The sequence below is a fragment of the Oncorhynchus tshawytscha genome, linkage group LG15 (assembly GCF_018296145.1).
Source record: "Oncorhynchus tshawytscha isolate Ot180627B linkage group LG15, Otsh_v2.0, whole genome shotgun sequence".
Classification (NCBI taxonomy): Eukaryota; Metazoa; Chordata; class Actinopteri; order Salmoniformes; family Salmonidae; genus Oncorhynchus; species Oncorhynchus tshawytscha.
In genome coordinates, this window is record NC_056443.1 from 7,106,944 (window position 1) to 7,129,500 (window position 22,557).

At 46.0% G+C, this 22,557-nt stretch overlaps 1 protein-coding gene across 5 annotated transcripts in view; it reads right to left on the bottom strand.

Moving 5' to 3' along the window:
- LOC112214302 (signal peptide, CUB and EGF-like domain-containing protein 1) overlaps window positions 1-22,557 on the bottom strand; it is a 136,774-nt gene that overhangs the window by 83,274 nt on the left and 30,943 nt on the right. For all 5 annotated transcript variants that reach the window (XM_042298032.1, XM_042298031.1, XM_042298030.1 and 2 more), the window contains exon 4: window positions 14,355-14,489. In XM_042298032.1, the coding sequence (XP_042153966.1) occupies window positions 14,355-14,489 (135 nt within the window). The remainder of the gene's footprint in view (window positions 1-14,354; window positions 14,490-22,557) is intronic.

The window sequence follows — 22,557 nt, forward strand, 5'->3', positions numbered from 1 at the left end:
ACAGGGGCTGAGTCACTGGCTTACAGGTGCTCTTCCATGCCGTCCCTAGGAGGGGTGCGTTACTTGAGTGGGTTGAGTCACTGACGTGATCTTCCTGTCTGGTTTGGCGCCACCCTTGGGTTGTGCCATGGTGGAGATCTTTGTGGGCTATACTCTGCCTTTTCCCAGGATGGTAAGTTGGTGGTTGAAGATATCCCTCTAGTGGTGCGGGGGCTGTGCTTTGGCAAAGTGGGTGGGGTTATGTCCTGACTCTTTGGCCCTGTCCGGGGGTATCATCGGATGGGGCCACAGTGTCTCCTGAACCCTCCTGTCTCAGCCTCCAGTATTTATGCTGCAGTAGTTAATGTGTCGGGGGGCTAGGGTCAGTCTGTTATATCTGGAGTATTTCTCCTGTTTTATCTGGTGTCCTGTGTGAATTTAAGTCTGCTCTCTCTAATTCTCTCTTTCTCTCTTTCTTTCATCCTTTCTCTCTCTCGGAGGACCTGAGCCCTAGGACCATGCCTCAGGACTACCTGGCATGATGACTCCTTGCTGTCCCCAGTCCACCTGGCTGTGCTGCTGCTCCAGTTTCAACTGTTCTGCCTGCGGGTATGGAACCCTGACCTTTTCACCGGACGTGCTACCTGTCCCAGACTTGCTGTTTTCAACTCTCTAGAGACAGCAGGAGCGGTAGAGATACTCTCAATGATCGTCTATGAAAAACCAACTGACATTTACTCCTGAGGTGCGGACTTGTTGCACCCTCAACAACTACTGTGATTATTATTATTATAACCTGGTTCCTCTCTAGGTTTCTTCCTAGGTTTTGGCCTTTCTAGGGAGTTTGTCCTAGCCACCGTGGTTCTACACCTGCATTGCTTGCTGTTTGAGGTTTTAGGCTGGGTTTCTGTACAGCACTTGTAAGACAGTAAATCAGTGATCTTCAGGTCGGAAAGTTTTAGCTCTAGAAAGATGACCTTTCAAAATATCAAAAATATATTCCCAGTCAGTTCCCAGTTGTCTTGAACGAACTGAAGAAGGAGATGTCATAGTTCCCAAGTTCCCAGTTGTTTTGAACACGGCATTAGTCTCAGCAGAAGGAGGGAAAATCAGCGGAAGGTCCGCCTCTCAAGGTCCCTGCTCTCTCCTTTCTTTCCTGAGACTGACCAGAGAGAGGGGACACCTTCCACCTGATGGTGAAACTTGAGTCGCTCTGCATCTGCCTCATGCACAAATTTATGTTGTTTCTATGACCAGAGAAAGTGAAATATTCCTCGATATCAAAATAGGCACAACGAGCTGCTAATGATAATAAAAACGCAGGGCTATCGATAAACTTGGCTACTAATTAATTGCAGCTGCAGCACGAGAGCAAGTACAGAGAAGCACACAACAGTGTGACAGTGCTGAATAAAAGCGTAAACAGACATAAATCTCCCAGGTAGGTGGAGGTTGTCTTTTCAGACAAATGAAAAAGTTAAAAATGGGAACTCTTTGCCTACCCGGTGCGCAGGGCTTCTGAATCAATCGCATTCCACACTGCACTTCCACACCAAGACAAAAGGAACACCTATGTGAGAATGCTGTTCATTGACTACAGCTCAGCGTTTAACACCATAGTGCCAGCTAAGCTCATCACTAAACTAGGGACACTGGGACTAAACACCTCCCTCTGCAACTGGATCCTGGACTTCCTGACGGGCCGCCTCCATGTGGTAAGGGTAGGCAACACCACGTCTGCCACGATGATCCTCAACACTAGGGCCCCTCAGGGGTGTGCTTAGTCCCCTCCTGTACTCACTGATCACCCACGACTGTGTGGCCAAACACGACACAACACCATCATTAAGTTTGCTGACGACACAACAGTGGTAGACCTGATCACCGACAACGACGAGACAGCCTTTAGGGAGGAGGTCAGAGAATTGGCAGTGTGGTGCCAGGGCAACAACCTCTCCCTCAATGTGAAAAAGACAAAGGAGCTGATCGTGGACTACAGGAAAAGGCGGGCAGAACAGGCCCCCATTAACATCAACGGGGCTGTAGTGGAGCGGGTCGAGAGTTTCAAGTTCCTTGCTGTCCACATCACCAACGATCTATCATGGTCCAAACATACCAAGACAGTTGTGAAGAGGGCACGACAAAACCTTTTCCCCCTCAGGAGACTAAAAGGATTTGGCATGGGTCCCCAGATCCTCAAAAGGTTTTAAAGCTGCACCATCGAGAGCATCCTGACCGGTTGCATCACTGCCTGGTATGGCAACTGCTCGGCATCTGACCGTAAGGTGCTCCAGAGGGTAGTGCGTACGGCCCAGTACATCCCTGGGGCCAAGCTTCCTGTCATACAGGACCTATATAATAGGTGGTGTCAGAGGAAAGCCCATAAAATTGTCAGAGACTCCAGTCACCCACGTCATAGACTGTTTTCTCTGCTACCGCACAGCAAGCAGTATGAGAGTGCCAAGTCTAGGACCAAAAGGCTCCTCAACAGCTTCTACCCCCAAGCCATAAGACTGCTGAACAATTCATAAAATGGCCACCAGATTATTTACATTGACCCCCCCATTTGATGTGTACACTGCTGCCACTCGCTGTTTATTATCTATGCATAGTCACTTCACCCCTACCTACATGTATAAATGACCTCTAACCTGTACCCCCGCACACTGACTCGGTACCGGTACCCCCTGTATATAGCCTCATTACTGTTATGTTATTGTGTTACTTTTTATTATTTTTTACTTTAGTTTATTTGGTAAATATTTTCTTAACTCTTCGTGAACTAAGTAAGCATTTCTCTGTAAGGTCAACACTTGTTGTATTTGGCGCATGTGAAAAATAAAGTTTGATTTGAAGTGCACCTTCAGCCAACAGCGCAACAACAAGAAAAGGAGCGCACGCTTTTCTACAGAAGTATTTGGTGATCGACTAGGAATGCCTTGAAGATCGCGATCGACTGGTTGGTGACCACTGAACTACAGTACGCCTGACTGCTGTTAGCTAACCTGCTATCTTTCTACTGTAGGTGACATTATCAGTGTTGTGGGGCACCAACAACAGTGACAAGGTCAATAAAGACCTATTGAACCACAGTGTAGTTGCTCCACTGGCGCCACACAGTTCCTTACTTGTTCGCCACCAGTGATATAAAGGTTGTGAATGAGTGAGTGAATGAGTGAGTGAACAAACAAATGACTGAACTAACTAACCAACCATCCAACCAACCAAGCAACAAACTAATGAGACAGTGTCCCTATACACCTCCGGTACCCCGCCATCCCTCAGCGATAAGCTAGTAATCCCTGCCGTTATATATAGTCCTCTCAGGAGCCGTGGACAGGTCATTTCATCTGCCCCGCGAAGCCACATAAATCACACAGAGCCTCTATTTTCTCACCCGACGCTCCGGGAGACCCACGACGGCGCACACACAGACACAGACACACACGCAGACACAGACACACACACACCACAACCGCAGATGAATGATTTTCCAACCGTCCGAAACAAACGTCATGACAGCAGACAGGGGTTGTCGACTAACTCCCGACACTGCCAACATGTCACGTTCCCACTGTAGGGCTAAGCATGCACACACTCAGACATGGGTCCCCTGTTGTGTATGGTACAATTACTTCATAATGTGTTTCTCTCTCCCTTCAATGTGTCTCTCTTTCTCTGTGATGGGTATGAAGTTCCTCAGGCAGGAGGAAAGTACCTTTTTTTTTAATAGGAGGATTCTGATTGGTTTCCGTGGCCAGGCTCTGAGCACTGTCGGGGTGGGCACCAACTCAAATTCCCAATTTACTACTCGCACCAAATTGCCAAGGAATGGAGTTGAGTTGGAAGAAGAATTTACAAGCATATTATATTCACAACATGTGGGGACATCTACTGCCATATTTGACTGAAATAGAGAAGTGTTACGGTTCACTTTGTAACTCTATATCTCCTCCGGGGCCCGCTGGGTGGCTAGGGGCCTCTTACTGAACATATACAGGCATATACACCACTGTTTCTACACTGTTCTACAACTCATTCATCACAAATACCAGTTCCTAATGAATGTGTTGTCTATATGCTGTATGTTTGAATGACAAACTCTGGATTACATCTCAAGTCAATTGGCTGTTTGTCTGTATGACTTGGATCAAAATAAGATCACTTGAGAGAAGACAGAATTTCCTCAACTGATTTATGCGCAGCTAGTTTCCTCAATTAAGTTATCTGTCATGTTCAGTTACTGCCTGGTCGGGTAGTTTTCACACTATGCTTGATAATGGTGGGTGAGGGACATTAGGGAGTGGAAAGCAGCAGTTAGTAAACACCTCTACACTGTAAACAAGTACTCTTTGGATCAACCCCAAAAATGAAGTTTTCTCAATTGAAAAATACTACATTTGTTGAAACCAACGGTATGACTCAACTCCAACTGTTTTAACCAATTATTACCAAACCTATATTTCAAGTAGCAACTTACTGCTTTCAACACTTAATTAAAGACATGACACTCAATGACATTCACTCTCATGGATGGGCAAAAATAACTCAGTAAAAGCTACGCCCCTAATAAGCCACGCCTCCAAATCTTCGGATAGGCTGCTGTCGCTACATTGCCCCCAGCTCCATTCAATGTGCATGTGCATGAGGTGTTGAAAGCAATTTAGAAGCTTTCTTTCAATTCACAAAATCACATTGATCTGTTGAATTTGTTATTTGATTTCAGACCAATTTAATAGAATAGGTTGAACGACCCAAAGCGAAATGTTCAATAATTCCAGTCAGTAAAAGCACTTCAGATGAACAACAGCATTGTCCCACTGTTTACAGTGTTCTAAAATACAGAGAAGGCCTGGAGGGCCAAGGTGTTTGTCATGACTGGGAAACACACAGTAGCCCATCGCAATGGAACAAACAATAGCAGATGTGTGTGTGTGTGTGTGTGTGTGTGGACGTGTTTAACTATACTTGTGGGGACCAAAAGTCCACAAGAATAGTAAATTAACAAATATTTGACCAACTGGGGACATTTTGTTGGTCCCTATAAGGTCAAATGATATTTCTAGGGAGTTTGAGGTTAAGGTTAGAATTAGTGTTAGGGTTAGAATTTAGTTTAGGGTTAGGAGATAGGGTTAGGTTCATGGTTAAAGGTTAAAGGTTAGGTTTTTGGGTTAAGGTTAGGATTCGGTTTAGGGTACGGTTTAGGGTACAGGTTAGGGTTAGGGTTAGGATTAGGGTTAGGGAAAATAGAATTTTGAATGGGACTGAACTGTATGTCACCACAAGGTTAGCCGCGCAAGACTGTGTGCGTGCGTGTGTGTGTGTGTGTGTGCGTGTAAAAGAGAGTGAAATGGGGGTATGTGTGTGTATTTCCTCAACATGACAGAATAAATTCTCTAAAACTCTCTAAAACTCTGGCTACAATTTCAGAGACAGGCACCCGCCCAGCCGCCTCGGTAACAGGCGGTAACCGGTGAAGTGGCTTCTGTCATTGTAACCATAAACCTCATGCGGCTGCATAAATTAATGAGAGGCACCTCCAGCTCCTCTGAAGACCTCATACACTATCATCAGCCTGGATTCAACATCTACACACAGTGTCCAAAATGGCACCCTATTCTCAATATAGTGCACAGCTTTTGAACGGGGCTCTGGTCAAAAGTAGTGCACTTGGGAATAGGACACCATTGCGGAAACATACTGTGCATCCAACCCAATAGAACGATGGGGCGGTCCCTAGTGAGACCCCACGGCAGAATGATGGGGAGGTCCCTAGTGAGACCCCACGGCAGAATGATGGGGAGGTTCCTAGTGAGACCCCACGGCAGAATGATGGGGAGGTCCCTAGTGAGACCCCACGGCAGAATGATGGGGAGGTCCCTAGTGAGACCCCACGGCAGAATGATGGGGAGGTTCCTAGTGAGACCCCACGGCAGAATGATGGGGAGGTCCCTAGTGAGACCCACGGCAGAATGATGGGGAGGTCCCTAGTGAGACCCCACGGCAGAATGATGGGGAGGTCCCTAGTGAGACCCCACGGCAGAATGATGGGGAGGTTCCTAGTGAGACCCCACGGTAGAATGATGGGGACGTTCCTAGTGAGACACCACGGTAGAATGATGGGGAGGTTCAAGACCCTAGTGAGACCTCATGGTAGAATGATGGGGACGTTCCTAGTGAGACCCCACGGTAGAATGATGGGGACGTTCCTAGTGAGACCCCACGGTAGAATGATGGGGACGTTCCTAGTGAGACACCACGGTAGAATGATGGGGAGGTTCAAGACCCTAGTGAGACCTCATGGTAGAATGATGGGGAGGTTCCTAGTGAGACACCATGGTAGAATGATGGGGAGGTTCCTAGAGAGACCCCACGCTAGAATGATGGGGAGATTCCTTGTGAGACACCATGGTAGAATGATGGGGAGGTTCCTAGTGAGACCCCACGCTAGAATGATGGGACGTTCCTAGTGAGACACCACGGTAGAATGATGGGGAGGTTCAAGACCCTAGTGAGACCTCATGGTAGAATGATGGGGAGGTTCCTAGTGAGACACCATGGTAGAATGATGGGGAGGTTCCTAGAGAGACCCCACGCTAGAATGATGGGGAGATTCCTTGTGAGACACCATGGTAGAATGATGGGGAGGTTCCTAGTGAGACCCCACGCTAGAATGATGGGGAGATTCCTTGTGAGACACTTCCTATTTTTATTTATTTTATTTATCCTTTATTTAACCAGGAAGGGCTCATTGAGATTAAAATCTATTTTTCAAGAACGCCCTGGCCAAGATAGGCAGCATCAAGTCATTACAAAAACAATTACAGACAGACAACATGAAAAACTACAAGTAATCTAGTAAAAACCATTGAATTCACAAGAGTATAAAACAGCAAATTAAAAACATTGACAGGTCAGGGAATCAGCCTCAAAATCCTTCATCATTGATTTAAAAACACCATTTGGGACAAGTTCTTCCAGTTTTAAAGTATTTTGTAAGGTGTTCCAAGACGATGGCACAGAGTACATAAAAGCCCTTTTACCAAATTCAGTTCGGACATTTGGAACAGTTAGCAGGATAAAGTCCAGCGAACGAAGAGAGTACCCACCACATTTCTGAACAATAAAAATGCACAAATAAAAAGGTAGTAAACCCAAAATGGCTTTGTAAATAAAAGTATACCAGTGACTGAGCCTACAAGTGACTAGAGAAGGCCAGCCAACCCTGGTATACAAAGTGCAGTGGTGAGTAAGGGTTTTGCAGTTTAAAATAAATCTCAAAGTGCCATGGTAAAGAGTGTCAATTGATCTCAAACACTGAGCGGAAGCATTCATATATAAAATATAGTAAAGGCATAAATGTAGCTGATACTAGCCTCCTTCTGGCTTCAAAAGAAAAACATGCCTTATTCCTAAAATAAAATCCCAATTTCAGCTTCAATTTTTTTGTAAGTTGTTGAATATGGAATTTAAAAGAGAGGCCGTCATCAATTAAAATTTCAAGATATTTATATGAGGTTACAACCTCAATCTCCTTGCCCTGACAGGTAGTAATAGGTGAAAGGATCAGAGGTCTATTTCTTACATTAGAAAACACCATTAGTTTAGTTTTGTCAGCATTGAGGATAAGCTTCAATTGACACAAGGTATGTTAAACAGTATAAAAAGCAGTTTGCATGTTCTGGAAAGCTTTTGTAAGAGACGAGGCACAACAGTAAATAACAGTATCATCAGCATAAAAATGAAGTTGTGCATTTTGGACATTTTTGTCTAAATAATTTATATAAATAGTGAATAAGAGAGGACCAAGTACAGATCCTTGGGGCACACCATTCAAGACAGACAATTTAACAGACATAATCCCATACCCTGATTGATTTGTTCCTAGTGAGACCCCACGGTAGAATGATGGGGACGTCCCTAGTGAGACACCACGGTAGAATGATGGGGAGGTTCCTAGTGAGACCCCATGGTAGTATGATGGGGAGGTTCCTAGTGAGACCCCACGGTAGAATGATGGGGAGATTCATAGTGAGACCCCAAGGTAGAATGATGGGGAGGTTCCTAGTGAGACCCCATGGTAGAATGGAGGGATGTAATAGAAGAGGAATAGTAGAATGATGATTTACTAGAAAAAATGGGTTGATCTGTGGCTGTCTGAAGGATGGAATTAATGAGTAATGGAATAAATACATGCACAGTATAAATGCTTGAGGTCCTCCAATCAGGTGTGAGGGGGGGTGATAATTGTATATTTTGCGTTTTGTTATTTATGTTTTGGGTTTTGTTTTCACACTGTAACTGGTCTGTGTTCCGGTCCTGATGTTTCTGGGTGCACTCGCTTCCATGCCCGCCCGGGCGCCGGCCGGGGTTTGGTCCTTCCCACCCTTGGAAAATCCCCTTGGGCTGGGGCGCGGGGGGCTTTGCCTTGCCAGGGTCTCAGGGCGGGACGTGGTGAGCGCACCCACTGACCAGAGCACCCACGGTGGAATGGCCATTCGTATCGTCTTTGAATTGTATTTTATTGTATTGCTGTTGTTTTAATATCTTTTTCTATTTACTCAGTTGCAATGTAAATGTAGAGATACATACTGCATATATATATATACACAGAGAGAGAGAGAGAGAGAGAGAGAGAGAGAGAGCGAGAGAGAGAGAGAGAGAGAGAGAGAGATGGAGAGAGATGGAGAGAGAGAGATGGAAACAGGCATGGATACTCCTCTGGAACACCTAGAAGCTGCTGCTATTCCCGTCTGGGAGGAGCAGGGAGACAAGCGTCCGATTGAGGGCCACAGGGGCAGGCTGTGACTGGACTGGGGCTGGGTAGAGCTGGGCTGGAGGAATACACCAGGCTGCTTTAGGGGCTGTTTACCCCCAGCATCTCTGACAGGCCAACTAATTACACGTTAACTGAGGAATGGCTTTGATGTAAAACAAAAATAGAGAGATATAGAGAGGACAGGAGAGGAGAGACTGAGAGAGACAGAGTTGGTAGAAAGAGAGAGGGGATAGAAGGGTGCGGGGTAGAGAGAGAGAGGGACAGAACGGAGCGTGAAAGAGAGAAAGAGAGAGAGAGTATGAGAGGAAAGGGGGATATTCACATCCAGGTTCGTGGGTATTCCAGAGAGCAAACATGGAATGTTTCTATTTCTGTGTCTCTTTCACTCTTTCTTCAGCTCGTCTGAATTCCCTCTGACTGTGTGCCCCAACAGCCCTGCTTCCCTGCTCACACTGCCCTACTAATCCAAGACCATAGAACGAGCTAGAGAGCGCGAGAGAGAGCGCGAGAGAGAGGTCATCTGATTGCCCCTCACCCTCCTTCACCCCCTCAGTCACTCACCCCTCTCCACATTCCTGAAGTGTCCGATAGTGACATCACAGAGATGATGGATGAGGATCCTTTCATATCTCTCTGAACTCCTCAATTACAGTGCTGCTGCTGGTGTGTGTGTGTGTGTGTGTGTGTGTGTGTGTGTGTGTGTGTGTGTGTGTGTGTGTGTGTGTGTGTGTGTGTGTGTGTGTGTGTGTTGGTCTATTTGTTGAAGTGTATATTTTTGGAGGAATGTGCTGTGATTCCTCAGTGTGGAGGAGGATGTTCTCTCCCCCCCCCGTCCCCGTCACCTCTCAGACCCTCACTGATCCAGACTGAGCCCATACATGAAGTCTGACAGGCGGAATGGGTCGGGGAAGCCGGAGCGCCAGTGAGGTTATGGATGAAACCGCAACCAGCCGTAGGAGGATCACACGGACGAGAAACATGCGTCAGAAGTCACACATCCGGCCCACTCCTCGCTGCGTTCCACGGTTAATGGTCACTGCACAAAGGCGAGGCATGGTGGACGGTAGTGTTGCACATTTTGGGGAATATTCAGTGGTGGAAACTTTCCGTGGGAATTAACAGGAATATATGGGAATTAACGGAAATATATGGGAATTAACAGGAATATATGCTAATTAATATGAATACCATTTAAATGTAGATATATTTACCATATCATATGGAGACAGAAACATAAACATTTTACCTTATCATAAGTAGACATAATTGCAAATGATAAAATCCTTCCAATAGAAGTTTTAGGACACCTACTCATTCTTCAATGAGCCATCCTTTGCCTTGATGACAGCTTTGCACACTCTTGGCATCTTGGCATTCCCTCAACCAGCTTCAACCAGCTGCCCCTGAAAAGGCAGTTAACCCACTGTTCCTAGGCTGTCATTGAAAATAATAATTTGTTCTTAACTGACTTGCCTAGTTGGTAAAAGACCAAGTCCATATTATGGCAAGAACTATGCTCAAATAAGCAAAGAGAAACTTCAGTCCATCATTATTTTAAGACATGAAGGGCAGACAATATGGAACATTTCAAGAACTTTGAAAGTTTTTGTGTTGCAAAAACCATCAAGCTCTATGATGAAACTGGCTCTCATGAAGACCACCACAGGAAATGAAGACCCAGAGTTACCTCTGTTGCAGTTACCTCTGCTGCAGAGGATAAGTCATTAGAGTTAACTGCACCTCAGAAATTGCAGCCCAAATAAATGCTTCACAGAGTTCAAGTAACAAACACATCTCAACATCAACTGTTCAGAGGAGACTGTATGAGTCAGGCCTTCATGGTTGAATTGCTGCAAAGAAACCACTACTAAAGGACACCAATAATAAGAAGAGACCTGCTTGGGCCAAGAAACATAAGCAATGGACATTAGACCGGTGGAAATTTGTCCTTTGGTCTGGAGTCCAAATTGGAGATTTTTGGTTCCAACCGCCGTGTCTTTGTAAGACGCGGTGTGGGTGAACGGATGATCTCTGCATATTTATTTCCCAACGTAAAGCATGGAGAAGGAGGTGTGATGGTGGGGGGTTGCTTTGCTGGTGACACTGTCAGTGATTTATTTAGAATTCAAGGCACACTTAACCAGCATGGCTACCACAGCATTCTGCAGCAATATGCCATCCCATCTGGGTTTGGCTTAGTGGGACGATAATTTGTTTTTCATTTGGACAATGACCCAACACACCTCCAGACTGTGTAAGGGCTATTTTACCAAGAAGTAGAGTGATGGAGTGCTGCATCAGATGACCTGGCCTCCACAATCACCTGACCTCAACCCAATTGAGATAGTTTGGGATGGGTTGGAACGCAGAGTGAAGGAAAAGCAGCCAACAAGTGCTCAACATATGTGGGAACTCCTTCAAGACTGTTGGAAAAGCATTCCAGGTAAAGCTGGTTGAGAGAATGCCAAGAGTGGCAAAGGGTGGCTATTTTCATGTTTAAAACATTTTTGGTTACTACATGATTCCATACAGTATGTGTTATTTCATCGTTTTGATGTCTTCACTATTATTCTACAATGTAGAAAATAGTAAAAATAAAGAAAAACCCTTGAATGAGTAGGTGTTCTCAAACTTTTGACCGGTAGTGTAGTTACAAATTGAACTTTAAATAAATGAGTTGACTCTCAATGGGATGATTCCACTGAACAACTAAAGAAAGGGAATATTGAATGATCCCCAATGATCCATCGCATCTCCCAGAAACGCTTTCAACATACATCTGTAAAATGATAGCCTAGAAACTAAAGCTTTGGTTGTCTTCCTCTCAGGCTTCCATGTCTTCTCCCTGGACCTCCTCAATGTCCACCTCTTGAACAGACTCTGAGGCCTCATCTTCACTGTCACTTTCCAAACTTGTTGAGGACGGCTCGTTGTCAGGCTCAAATGCCTCAAATTTGCCCGGATGGCCACCAATATTTCAACCCTTGTATTGGTCAGCCTGTTGCGTGCTTTGGTGTGTGTGTTCCCAAACAAGGACCAGTTGCGCTCTGAGGCTGATGTTGGTGGGATTTGGAGATGATGGAGGCAACAGGGGAAAGAGCCTCAGATCCACAAAGTCCCTTCCACCAGGTGGCTGATGAGATATGTTGGCATGGCTGCCATATTGCATCTCCGCCCCAAAGCCCTTGCTTGGAAGTGTACATTGCCAGACTGCCAAGAACCTTGCCCTCATCCAGGCCAAGGTGGATAGACACGGTAGTGATGACACCATAGGCCTTGTTGATCTCTGCACCAGACAGGATCCTCTTGCCTGCAAACTTGTGGTCCAACATGCATGCTGCGGCGTGTATGGGCTTCAGGCAGAAGTCTTCATGCTTTTTGATATATTTTAGAACTGCAGTTTCCTTTGCTTGGAGTAACAGTGAAGTGGGCAGGGCAGTACGGATTTCTTCTCTTACATCTGCAAGCAGAGTCTGAACATCAGACAGTATGGTATTCGCTCCCTCAATCTGTGCAATGGCTACTGCTATAGGTTTCAGGAGTTTCAGGCTGCTTACCACTCTCTCCCAAAATACATCATCCAGGAGGATCCTCTTGACGGGGATGTCCATATCGGCAGACTGTGATATGGCCACTTCTTGGAGAGACTCCTTCCCCTCCAGGAGACTGTCAAACATGATGACAACACCACCCCAGTGGGTGTTGCTGAGCAGCTTCAATGTGGTGCTCTTGTTCTTCTCACTTTGCTTGGTGAGGTAGATTGCGGCTATAACTTAATGACCCTTCACATACCTAACCATTTCCTTGGCTCTCTTGTTGAGTGTATCCATTGTCTTCAGTGCCATGATGTCCTTGAAGAGCAGATTCAATGCATGAGCAGCACAGCCAATGGGTGCGATGTGAGGGTAGGACTCATCCACTTTAGACCAAGCAGCCTTCATGTTCGCAGCATTGTCTTTCACCATTGCAAATACCTTCTGTGGTCCAAGGTCATTGATGACTGTATTCAGCTCATCTGCAATGTAGAGACTGGTGTGTCTGTTGTCCCTTGTGTCTGTGTTCTTGTAAAATACTGGTTGAGGGGTGGAGATGATGTAGTTAATTATTCCTTGCCCACGAACCTTCGACCACCCATCAGAGGTGATTGCATTACAGTCTGCTTCTCTATGATTTGCTTGACCTTCACTTGAACTCTATTGAACTCTGCAACCAGCCAATGAGTAGATAAAGCATGTCTGGTTGGAGGGGTGTTTGCTGGGTGAAGAACATTCAGAAATTTCTTCCGATACACATCGCCTGTGAGCATCAGAGGTGAACCAGTTGCATACATAGCTCGAGCAAGACATTCATCAGCATTTCTCTGACTACGTTCCTCCATTGAGTCAAACAAACTTCTGATTCCAGGAGGACCATGAGCTGTTGCTATCGTTAAGGCGTCTGTCAGATTCATCATTTTCACCTCGAATAGAAGTAGAGGGACTTTTGTCAGAGGTTGCTTGTTGTAAGCGCTGAGGGAACTTTATGCACTTGACCAGATGATTCTGCATCTTTGTTGCATTCTTCACATATGATTTGGCAAAATGTACACAGCTTTTCCTTCTACATTAGCTGCAGTGAAATGTCTCCGCGCATCAGATAGTGCCCATGGAATTTTCCTGTAAAGATGAGAAAAAAAGAAGTAAATAAAACCCAAATACAATTCCATGTACTGATAAATAGTTAAGCAGTTAGATTAAACAACTCATTTGTAAAAAAAAATACAAATAAAAAACTTTTTAAAATGAAACATGTATGGAAACAGGTGAATTAACATTCCTCAGTTAGCAGGCTCAAGCAAGCTAAAACCCACAAGGTAGCAAAAACTAACTAGCAGAAATTGTTAACAAGTTAGAAATGATTTAAACACACTTTGCTGTAGGCTACTATTTACTAGTTAAAAAAAAGAATGTATGTCATATAAAATATATTCACCCCACCCAGTAATGTAATCAAAACTTACCAGAAAGCATGTAGTCCTTGGCTCAGACTGCGTAGTAGTGTGGGCTCAATAGCATCTCATTAGTGAGCAAGATCTTGAGAATCAGAAGAGTGCACTGCACATGTGATGGAAGAATGCACTGTGCATGCAGAGGGTTGCAATTCCATTGAATTAGGGATAGTTTAAACAAAATATGACCCAAGACCTAGAATTGCCTTGTGTATCCCACAAAAAAAGGTTCACTGTTATAAGCTAACTTTTGTTGACAAATTTAAGCAAAATTCCCCAAATTCCAGGGCTTAACTTCAGAAATTTACCGTAAAGTTTCCGACCCTTTGCAAACCTAGCGGACGCCTTCGCATTTGACCCCCCCAACCTCTAACCCGCATTTTGTAGCGATGTCACGGGTCATGTCCAGGGGAAATTAGGAGAAGTACTAATGATACATATCAGTTGTGATGGTTTGAGAGAAAAAGGCTGGAGAGAGCTGACTGAGACCACCCAGATGAGCACAGAGACACATAGACAATGGAAAAGAACTAAGAAAGTGCCACACACTCATGTCCAGTCTCTACACACACACACACAGACCACACACACACACACTTGTCCACTCACCGTCGGAGCGGTGGATGCAGGTATGCTGGTTGTCGCTGAGGAAGAAGCCTTGCTTGCACATACACTCGTAGCTTCCCATGGTGTTCACACACACCTGCTGGCATCCTCCGTTGTTGTCCATGCACTCATCCACGTCTGAGAGAGAGAGAGAGAGAGAGAGAGAGAGAGAGAGAGAGAGAGAGAGAGAGAGAGAGAGCGGGGGAGAGAAAACTACCAGTCAGGCAAAGACATAGACTTCCTTAAGGGCGGGATGCTTGCTTGGCTTGACAAACAAGTCCCAAGCCTCTCAGTCGTAGAACAGGTAGGCATTTGTGCCTGTGTTTATTGAGGAAAGATTGTCCTTCTCTTTCTTCTTTCTGAAGGCCTATTGAAGTCTGGTGAGGGTGAGGAGATGTGGGGATGACACCAGAGGCAAGAATGATAGCCTGTGGACACTACCCAGACAGGACAGAGCAGAGCTGAGCAGGGCTCTTTTTAGCCACTGCCTGGTACAGTAAGACTGAGTCAAAGGTATTGAATATGAGAGAGAGAGAGAGAGAGAGAGAGAGAGAGAGAGAGAGAGAGAGAGAGAGAGATAGAGAGAGAGAGAGATATGGAGAGAGATGGAAACAGGCGTGGAGACTCCTCTGGAACACCTAGAAGCTGCTGCTATTCCCGAGAGAGAGAGAGAGAGAGAGAGAGAGAGAGAGAGAGAGAGAGAGAGAGAGAGAGAGAGAGAGAGAGAGAGAGAAAAACAGAGCTAGAGAGAGTGAGAGAGAGAGAGAGAGAAAGAAAAACAGAGCTAGAGAGAGAGTGAGAGGGAGAGAGAGAGAAAGAAATACAGAGCAAGAGAGAGAGTGAGAGGGTGAGAGAGAAAGAGACAGGCAGAAAGAGAGCGAGAGAGAGTGAGGGAGAAAGAGAGGTAGAAAGAGAGCGAGAGAGAGAGAGAGAGAGAGTGTGCATGTAACGGCTGGTGTGAGTGTGTGTTTATGGAGCCCTGTTGTGCTGTTGAAAGCCCAGTAAATCACCAGTGGGGCATTAGAGGGAGTGTTAGTTAGAAACCTATAACATCCTCCAATGAGATTAACAGGGATCAAACAGGGCTGGGCTGCTACTGTAGACTAACAGACAGGACAGACAGACAGACAGACAGACAGACAGACAGACAGACAGACAGACAGACAGACAGACAGACAGACAGACAGACAGACAGACAGACAGACAGACAGACAGACAGACAGACAGACAGACAGACAGACAGACAGACAGACAGACAGACAGACAGACAGACAGACAGACAGACAGACAGACAGACAGGGAGGGAGGGAGGGAGGGAGTGTGTGCCTGCATGTGTGCGTTAACTGGTCCGTGATTAAGCACAAGGCAGTGCGTGCTGTGTTTAGTCTGGTGGTTGTTCAGATGTGTTTGTGTGTTTCGAGCCGGTAGCCAGGCGGCACGGACGCACGCACACTGATGATGTCACAGAGGAGACGGAGAACTGGACCCACAGTTCAGAACAACACTGTATGTCTGTCTGGCCACAACCTCTGTTCCATCCTCCTTACAAACACATCTGACAGCCGGTCTAAATACCAACCTTATTACCTACACAGTGCACTACTTTTGACCTGGGAATAGGGTGCCATGTCAGATGTGGACCAAAACTCTTCCACTTACTCCAGTGCAACAACTGGCCCGTGTTTATTTAACCCCGGCACTCGGTGGTAGTGGAGGACAGTAATTGGCTCCATCCGTCATCCATCACAAACGGCTAAGTGAAATGAAAGAGGAGCGGCGTAACCATTTCCCCTTGTGATTAGAGTGCAGGTCTTTACAGGGAGGAAATGAGAGGAAAAGGCTCTGGTTGGGCAGACAGTGCTAAGCGCTGAGGCAGCGTGGAGCCGGGAGACTCTGTCTCTCTAATCTCATCTAGTCAGGTCTGTCTGCTTCTCTGTGATCTGAGATGGAGCAACCACCTGGCCGGGCCGTCTGTCTCTGTCTGCCTGTCTCACCCTCTCATAAACGACCAAGATCAGGGTGAAAGGGCCTCAAACGAGACCTGAACCCTGGTTTACTTTCAGAACTCCAGTCCAGGGAGCTACTACAGTACACTACACTGCTCCTGGTGCCAGGGAGGGGACATACAGTACTGGACTGACTGCACAGTGTCACCTGTCTGTCTGTCTGTCAACCTGTCTTTACACATGACATGGCCTCCTCAGCGCCCTCAACCCCACGGTCATCAGAACTAAGGTCCTTTCTTTGTCCTGGTCGGGTCACCTGGTCATGTAAAACTCCTGTCCTGGTCGGGTCACCTGGTCATGTAAAACTCCTGTCCTGGTCAGGTCACCTGGTCATGCAAAACTCCTGTCCTGGTCAGGTCACCTTGTCATGTAAAACTCCTGTCCTGGTCAGGTCACCTGGTCATATAAAACTCCTATCCTTGTCAAGTCACGGGGTTATGTAAAACTCCTGCCCCAAATCATGAGTGTTCAGGGGTGATCAGGGCCAGTTTGTCAAGGAGATCAAGAGAGCTTGCTGTCTGTGTGTACCACGGCCTGTCTGTCTGTCTGTGGAGACAGAGGTTAGAGGTTGTGTATATTTTGATGGCACTGAGAAAGTCGGAGAGCTTTACAGCTCTGAGTTGCATGTAGGATTTGATTCGATTTGATTTGATTTGAGGATGGTCTTCATACCAGGCTGTAAAGGGCTGTACGATTATCACTGCTGGACCACTGTAGAACTCACAATGGAGGAGCACTGGACCTGGTGCTCCTAACTTACGGACTGAGTCTGCTGACAGCCAGGTCAGTCCAGGCTTAATACACCCAGACCAGCCCTTAATACACCCAGACCAGCCCTTAATACACCCAGACCAGACCTTAAAACACCCAGACCAGCCCTTAATACACCCAGACCAGCCCTTAATACACCCAGACCAGCCCTTAATACACCCAGACCAGCCCTTAATACACCCAGACCAGCCCTTAATACATCCAGACCAGACCTTAATACACCCAGACCAGACCTCAATACACCCAGACCAGCCCTTAATACACCCCGACCAGACCTTAATACACCCAGACAAGGCCTTAATACACCCAGACCCCTTAATACACCCAGACCCCTTAATAAACCCACCCAGACCACCCAGACCCCTTACAAGACCAGAATACATCCAGACCAGCCCTTAATACACCCAGACCAGACCTTACACCCAGACCAATACACCCAGACCAGCACCTTAATAAACCTAGACCAGACCTTAATACACCCAGACCAGCCTTTAATACATCCAGACCAGCCCTTAATACACCCAGACCAGACCTTAATACACCCAGACCAGACCTTAATACACCCAGACCAGCCCTTAATACACCCAGACCAGCCTTTAATACATCTAGACCAGCCCTTAATACACCCAGACCAGCCCTTAATACACCCAGACCAGCCCTTAATACATACCAGACCAGCCCTTAATAGACCAGACCTTAATACACCCCCGACCAGACCCTTAATACACCCCGACCAGCCCTTAACCAGACCACCTTAATACATCTAGACCAGCCCGTAATACACCCAGACCAGACCTTAATACACCCAGACCAGCCCTTAATACACCCAGACCAGACCTTAATACACCCAGACCAGCCCTTAATACATCTAGACCAGCCCTTAATACACCCAGACCAGCCCTTAATACATCTAGACCAGACCTTAATACATCTAGACCAGACCTTAATACACCCCAGACCAGCCCTTAATACACCCCGACCAGACCTTAATACACCCAGACCAGCCCTTAATACATCTACACCCAGACCAGCCCTTAATACACCCAGACCAGACCTTAATACATCTAGACCAGCCCGTAATACACCCAGACCAGACCTTAATACACCCAGACCAGCCCTTAATACACCCAGACCAGACCTTAATACACCCAGACCAGACCTCAATACACCCAGACCAGACTGTAATACACCCAGACCAGACCTCAATACTCCCAGACCAGACCTCAATACACCCAGACCGTAATACACCCAGACCAGACCATAATACACACAGACCAGAACTTAATACACCCCGACCAGACCTTAATACAATTAGACCAGCCCTTAATACATCTAGACCAGCCCTTAATACACCCAGACCAGACCTCAATACACCCAAACCTTAATACACCCGGACCAGACCTTAATACACCCAGACCAGACCTCAATACACCCAGACCAGACCTCAATACACCCAGACCAGACCGTAATACACCCAGACCAGACCTCAATACGCCCAGACCAGACCATAATACACATAGACCAGACCTCAATACACCCAGACCAGACCGTAATACACCCAGACCAGACCTTAATACACCCAGACCAGACCGTAATACATCCAGACCAGACCTTAATAAACCCAGACCAGCCCTCAATACACCCAGACCAGACCTCAATACACCCAGACCTTAATAAACCCAGACCAGCCCTCAATACACCCAGACCAGACCTCAATACACCCAGACCTTAATACACCCAGACCAGAACTGAATACACCCCGACCAGACCTTAATACATCTAGACCAGCCCTTAATACATCTAGACCAGCCCTTAGACCATACACCCAGACCAGACCTCAATACACCCAGACCTTAATACACCCGGACCAGACCTTAATACACCCAGACCAGACCATAATACACCCAGACCAGACCTCAATACACCCAGACCAGACCATAATACACACGACCAGACCAGACCCTCAATACACCCAGACCAGACCGTAATACACCCAGACCAGACCTTAATACACCCAGACCAGACCGTAATACATCCAGACCAGACCGTAATAAATCCAGACCAGCCCTTAATACATCCAGACCAGACCTTAATATACCCAGACCAGACCTCAATACACCCAGACCAGCCCTTAATACACCCCGACCAGACCTTAATACACCCCAGACCAGACCTTAATACAACCAGACCAGCCCTTAATACATCTAGACCAGCCCTTAATACATCTAGACCAGCCCTTAATACACCCAGACCAGCCCTTAATACATCTAGACCAGCCCTTAATACACCCAGACCAGCCCTTAATACACCCAGACCAGCCCTTAATACACCCAGACCAGCCCTTAATACACCCAGACCAGACCTTAATACACCCAGACCAGACCGTAATACACCCAGACCAGACCTCAATACACCCAGACCAGACCTCAATACACCCAGACCTTAATACACCCAGACCAGACCATAACACACAGACCAGAACTTAATACACCCAGACCAGACCATAATACACCCAGACCAGACCTTAATACACCCAAACCAGACCTCAATACACCCAGACCAGACCTCAATACACCCAGACCTTAATACACCCGGACCAGACCTTAATACACCCAGACCAGACCGTAATACACCCAGACCAGACCTCAATACACCCAGACCAGACCGTAATACACCCAGACCAGACCTCAATACACCCAGACCAGACCATAATACACACAGACCAGACCTCAATACACCCAGACCAGACCGTAATACACCCAGACCAGACCGTAATACATCCAGACCAGACCGTAATAAACCCAGACCAGACCTTAATACACCCAGACCAGACCTTAATAAACCCGGACCAGACCTTAATACACCCAGACCAGACTGTAATAAACCCAGACCAGACCTTAATACACCCAGACCAGCCCGTAATACACCCAGACCAGACCTTAATACACCCAGACCAGACCTTAAGACACCCAGACCAGACCTTAATACACCCAGACCAGACCAGACCGTAATACACCCAGACCAGACCTTAATACACCCAGACCAGACCAGACCGTAATACACCCAGACCAGACCTTAATACACCCAGACCAGACCAGACCTTAATACACCCAGACCAGACCAGACCGTAATACACCCAGACCAGACCTTAATACACCCAGACCAGACCGTAATACACCCAGACCAGACCTTAATACACCCAGACCAGACCTATGATTCTGTGTCACACCGCCTGAAATAGAAAGCCACCACATCCTCTCTACCTCTTCCTGGGGTAGAGGACTTTATTGACTCCTATTCATTTTTCTCCCTCTGTCTCTATCTTCTCTCTGTCTGGGACCCCTGTCTGAGTTCCGGACATATCTCCGTGAGGGTTAGGGTCTGCTTTTATTTGAGTGACAATCTCTCCCGTCGGAGCATTTAGGCAGTCGGCTTGTTAAGTCCCAGTGGAGAGGACAGAGGCCTTCAGGCCTTGTTAACCGTTAGCGGGGAGAGGAAAGTGCTTACTGTCATGCCAACACAAGGAGGCAGAGGGGAGAGGAGGGGAGGGAGAGGGGAGAGGAGGGTAGGGAGAGGGGAGGGGAGGGAGAGGGAGAGGGGAGAGGATGGTAGGGAGAGGGGAGGGGAGGGGAGGAGAAGGGTCTTGTGTGGTGTGTGTTTTATCTATGCACACATGTTCCAGTGTAAAGCAGTGAACTCCATTTACATTTGATCTGTCTGCATGCCTTTGTGCCTGTCTGACAAAAATATAGGCCTATTGTATATATTGTTTAGGTGCCTAATAAACCTTTAAATATAGTGTTTTATTGTTAGGTACTGTACATATACAGTTTAAGTCATTAAAACTCGTTTTTCAACCACTCCACAAATTTCTTGTTAACAAACTATAGTTTTGGCAAGTCGGTTAGGACATCTACTTTGTGTATGACACAAGTTATTTTTCCAACAATTTTTTACAGACAGATTAATTCACTTATCCTTCACTGTATCACAATTCCAGTGGGTCAGAAGTTTACATTCACTAAGTTGACTGTGCCTTTAAACAGCTTGGAAAATTTAAAGAAATGATGTCATGGCTTTAGAAGCTTCTGATAGACTCATTGACATCATTTGAGTCAATTAGAGATGTACCTGTGGAGGTATTTCGATCATCCTATTTTTCCAACTTAATTGATGAAAATAAGAACAATCCGAAATTCATTTTTGATACTGTCGCAAAGCTAACTAAAAAGCAGCATTCCCCAAGAGAGGATGGCTTTCACTTCAGCAGTAATAAATTCATGAACTTCTTTGAGGAAAAGATCACGATTATTAGAAAGCAAATTACGGACTCCTCTTTAAATCTGCGTATTCCTTCAAAGCTCAGTTGTCCTGAGTCTGCACAACTCTGCCAGGACCTAGGATCAAGGGAGACACTCAAGTGTTTTAGTACTATATCTCTTGACACAATGATGAAAATAATCATGGCCTTCCAGCTGCATACTGGACCCTATTCCAACTAAACTACTGAAAGAGCTGCTTCCTGTGCTTGTCCATCCTATGTTGAACATAATAAACGGCTCTCTATCCACCAGATGTGTACCAAACTCGCTAAAAGTGGCAGTAATAAAGCCTCTCTTGAAAAAGCCAAACCTTGACCCAGAATATATAAAAAACTATCAGCCAATATCGAATCTTCCATTCCTCTCAAAAAATTTTGAAAATGCTGTTGCGCAGCAACTCACTGCCTTCCTGAAGACAAACAATGTATATGAAATGCTTCAGTCTGGTTTTAGACACCATCATAGCACTGAGACTGCACTTGTGAAGGTGGTAAATTACCTTTTAATGGCATCAGACCGAGGCTCTGCATCTGTCTTCGTGCTCTTAGACCTTAGTGCTGCTTTTGATACTATCGATCACCACATTCTTTTGGAGAGATTGGAAACCCAAATTGGTCTATACGGACAGGTTCTGACCTGGTTTAGATCTTATCTGTCGGAAAGATATCAGTTTGTCTCTGTGAATGGTTTGTCCTCTGACAAATCAACTGTAAATGTCGGTGTTCCTCAAGGTTCCATTTTAGGACCACTATTGTTTTCACTATATATTTTACCTCTTGGGGATGTCTTTCGAAAACATAATATTAACTTTCACTGCTATGCATATGACACACAGCTGTACATTTCAATGAAACATGGTGAAGCCCCAAAATTGCCCTCGCTAGAAGCATGTGTTTCAGACATAAGGAAGTGGATGGCTGCAAATTTCTACTTTTAAACTCGGACAAAACAGAGATGCTTGTTCTAGGTCCCAAGAAACAAAGAGATCTTCAGTTGAATCTGACAATTAATCTTAATGGTTGTACAGTCGTCTCAAATAAAACTGTGAAGGACCTCGGCGTTACTCTGGACCCTGATCTCTCTTTTGAAGAACATATCAAGACGGTT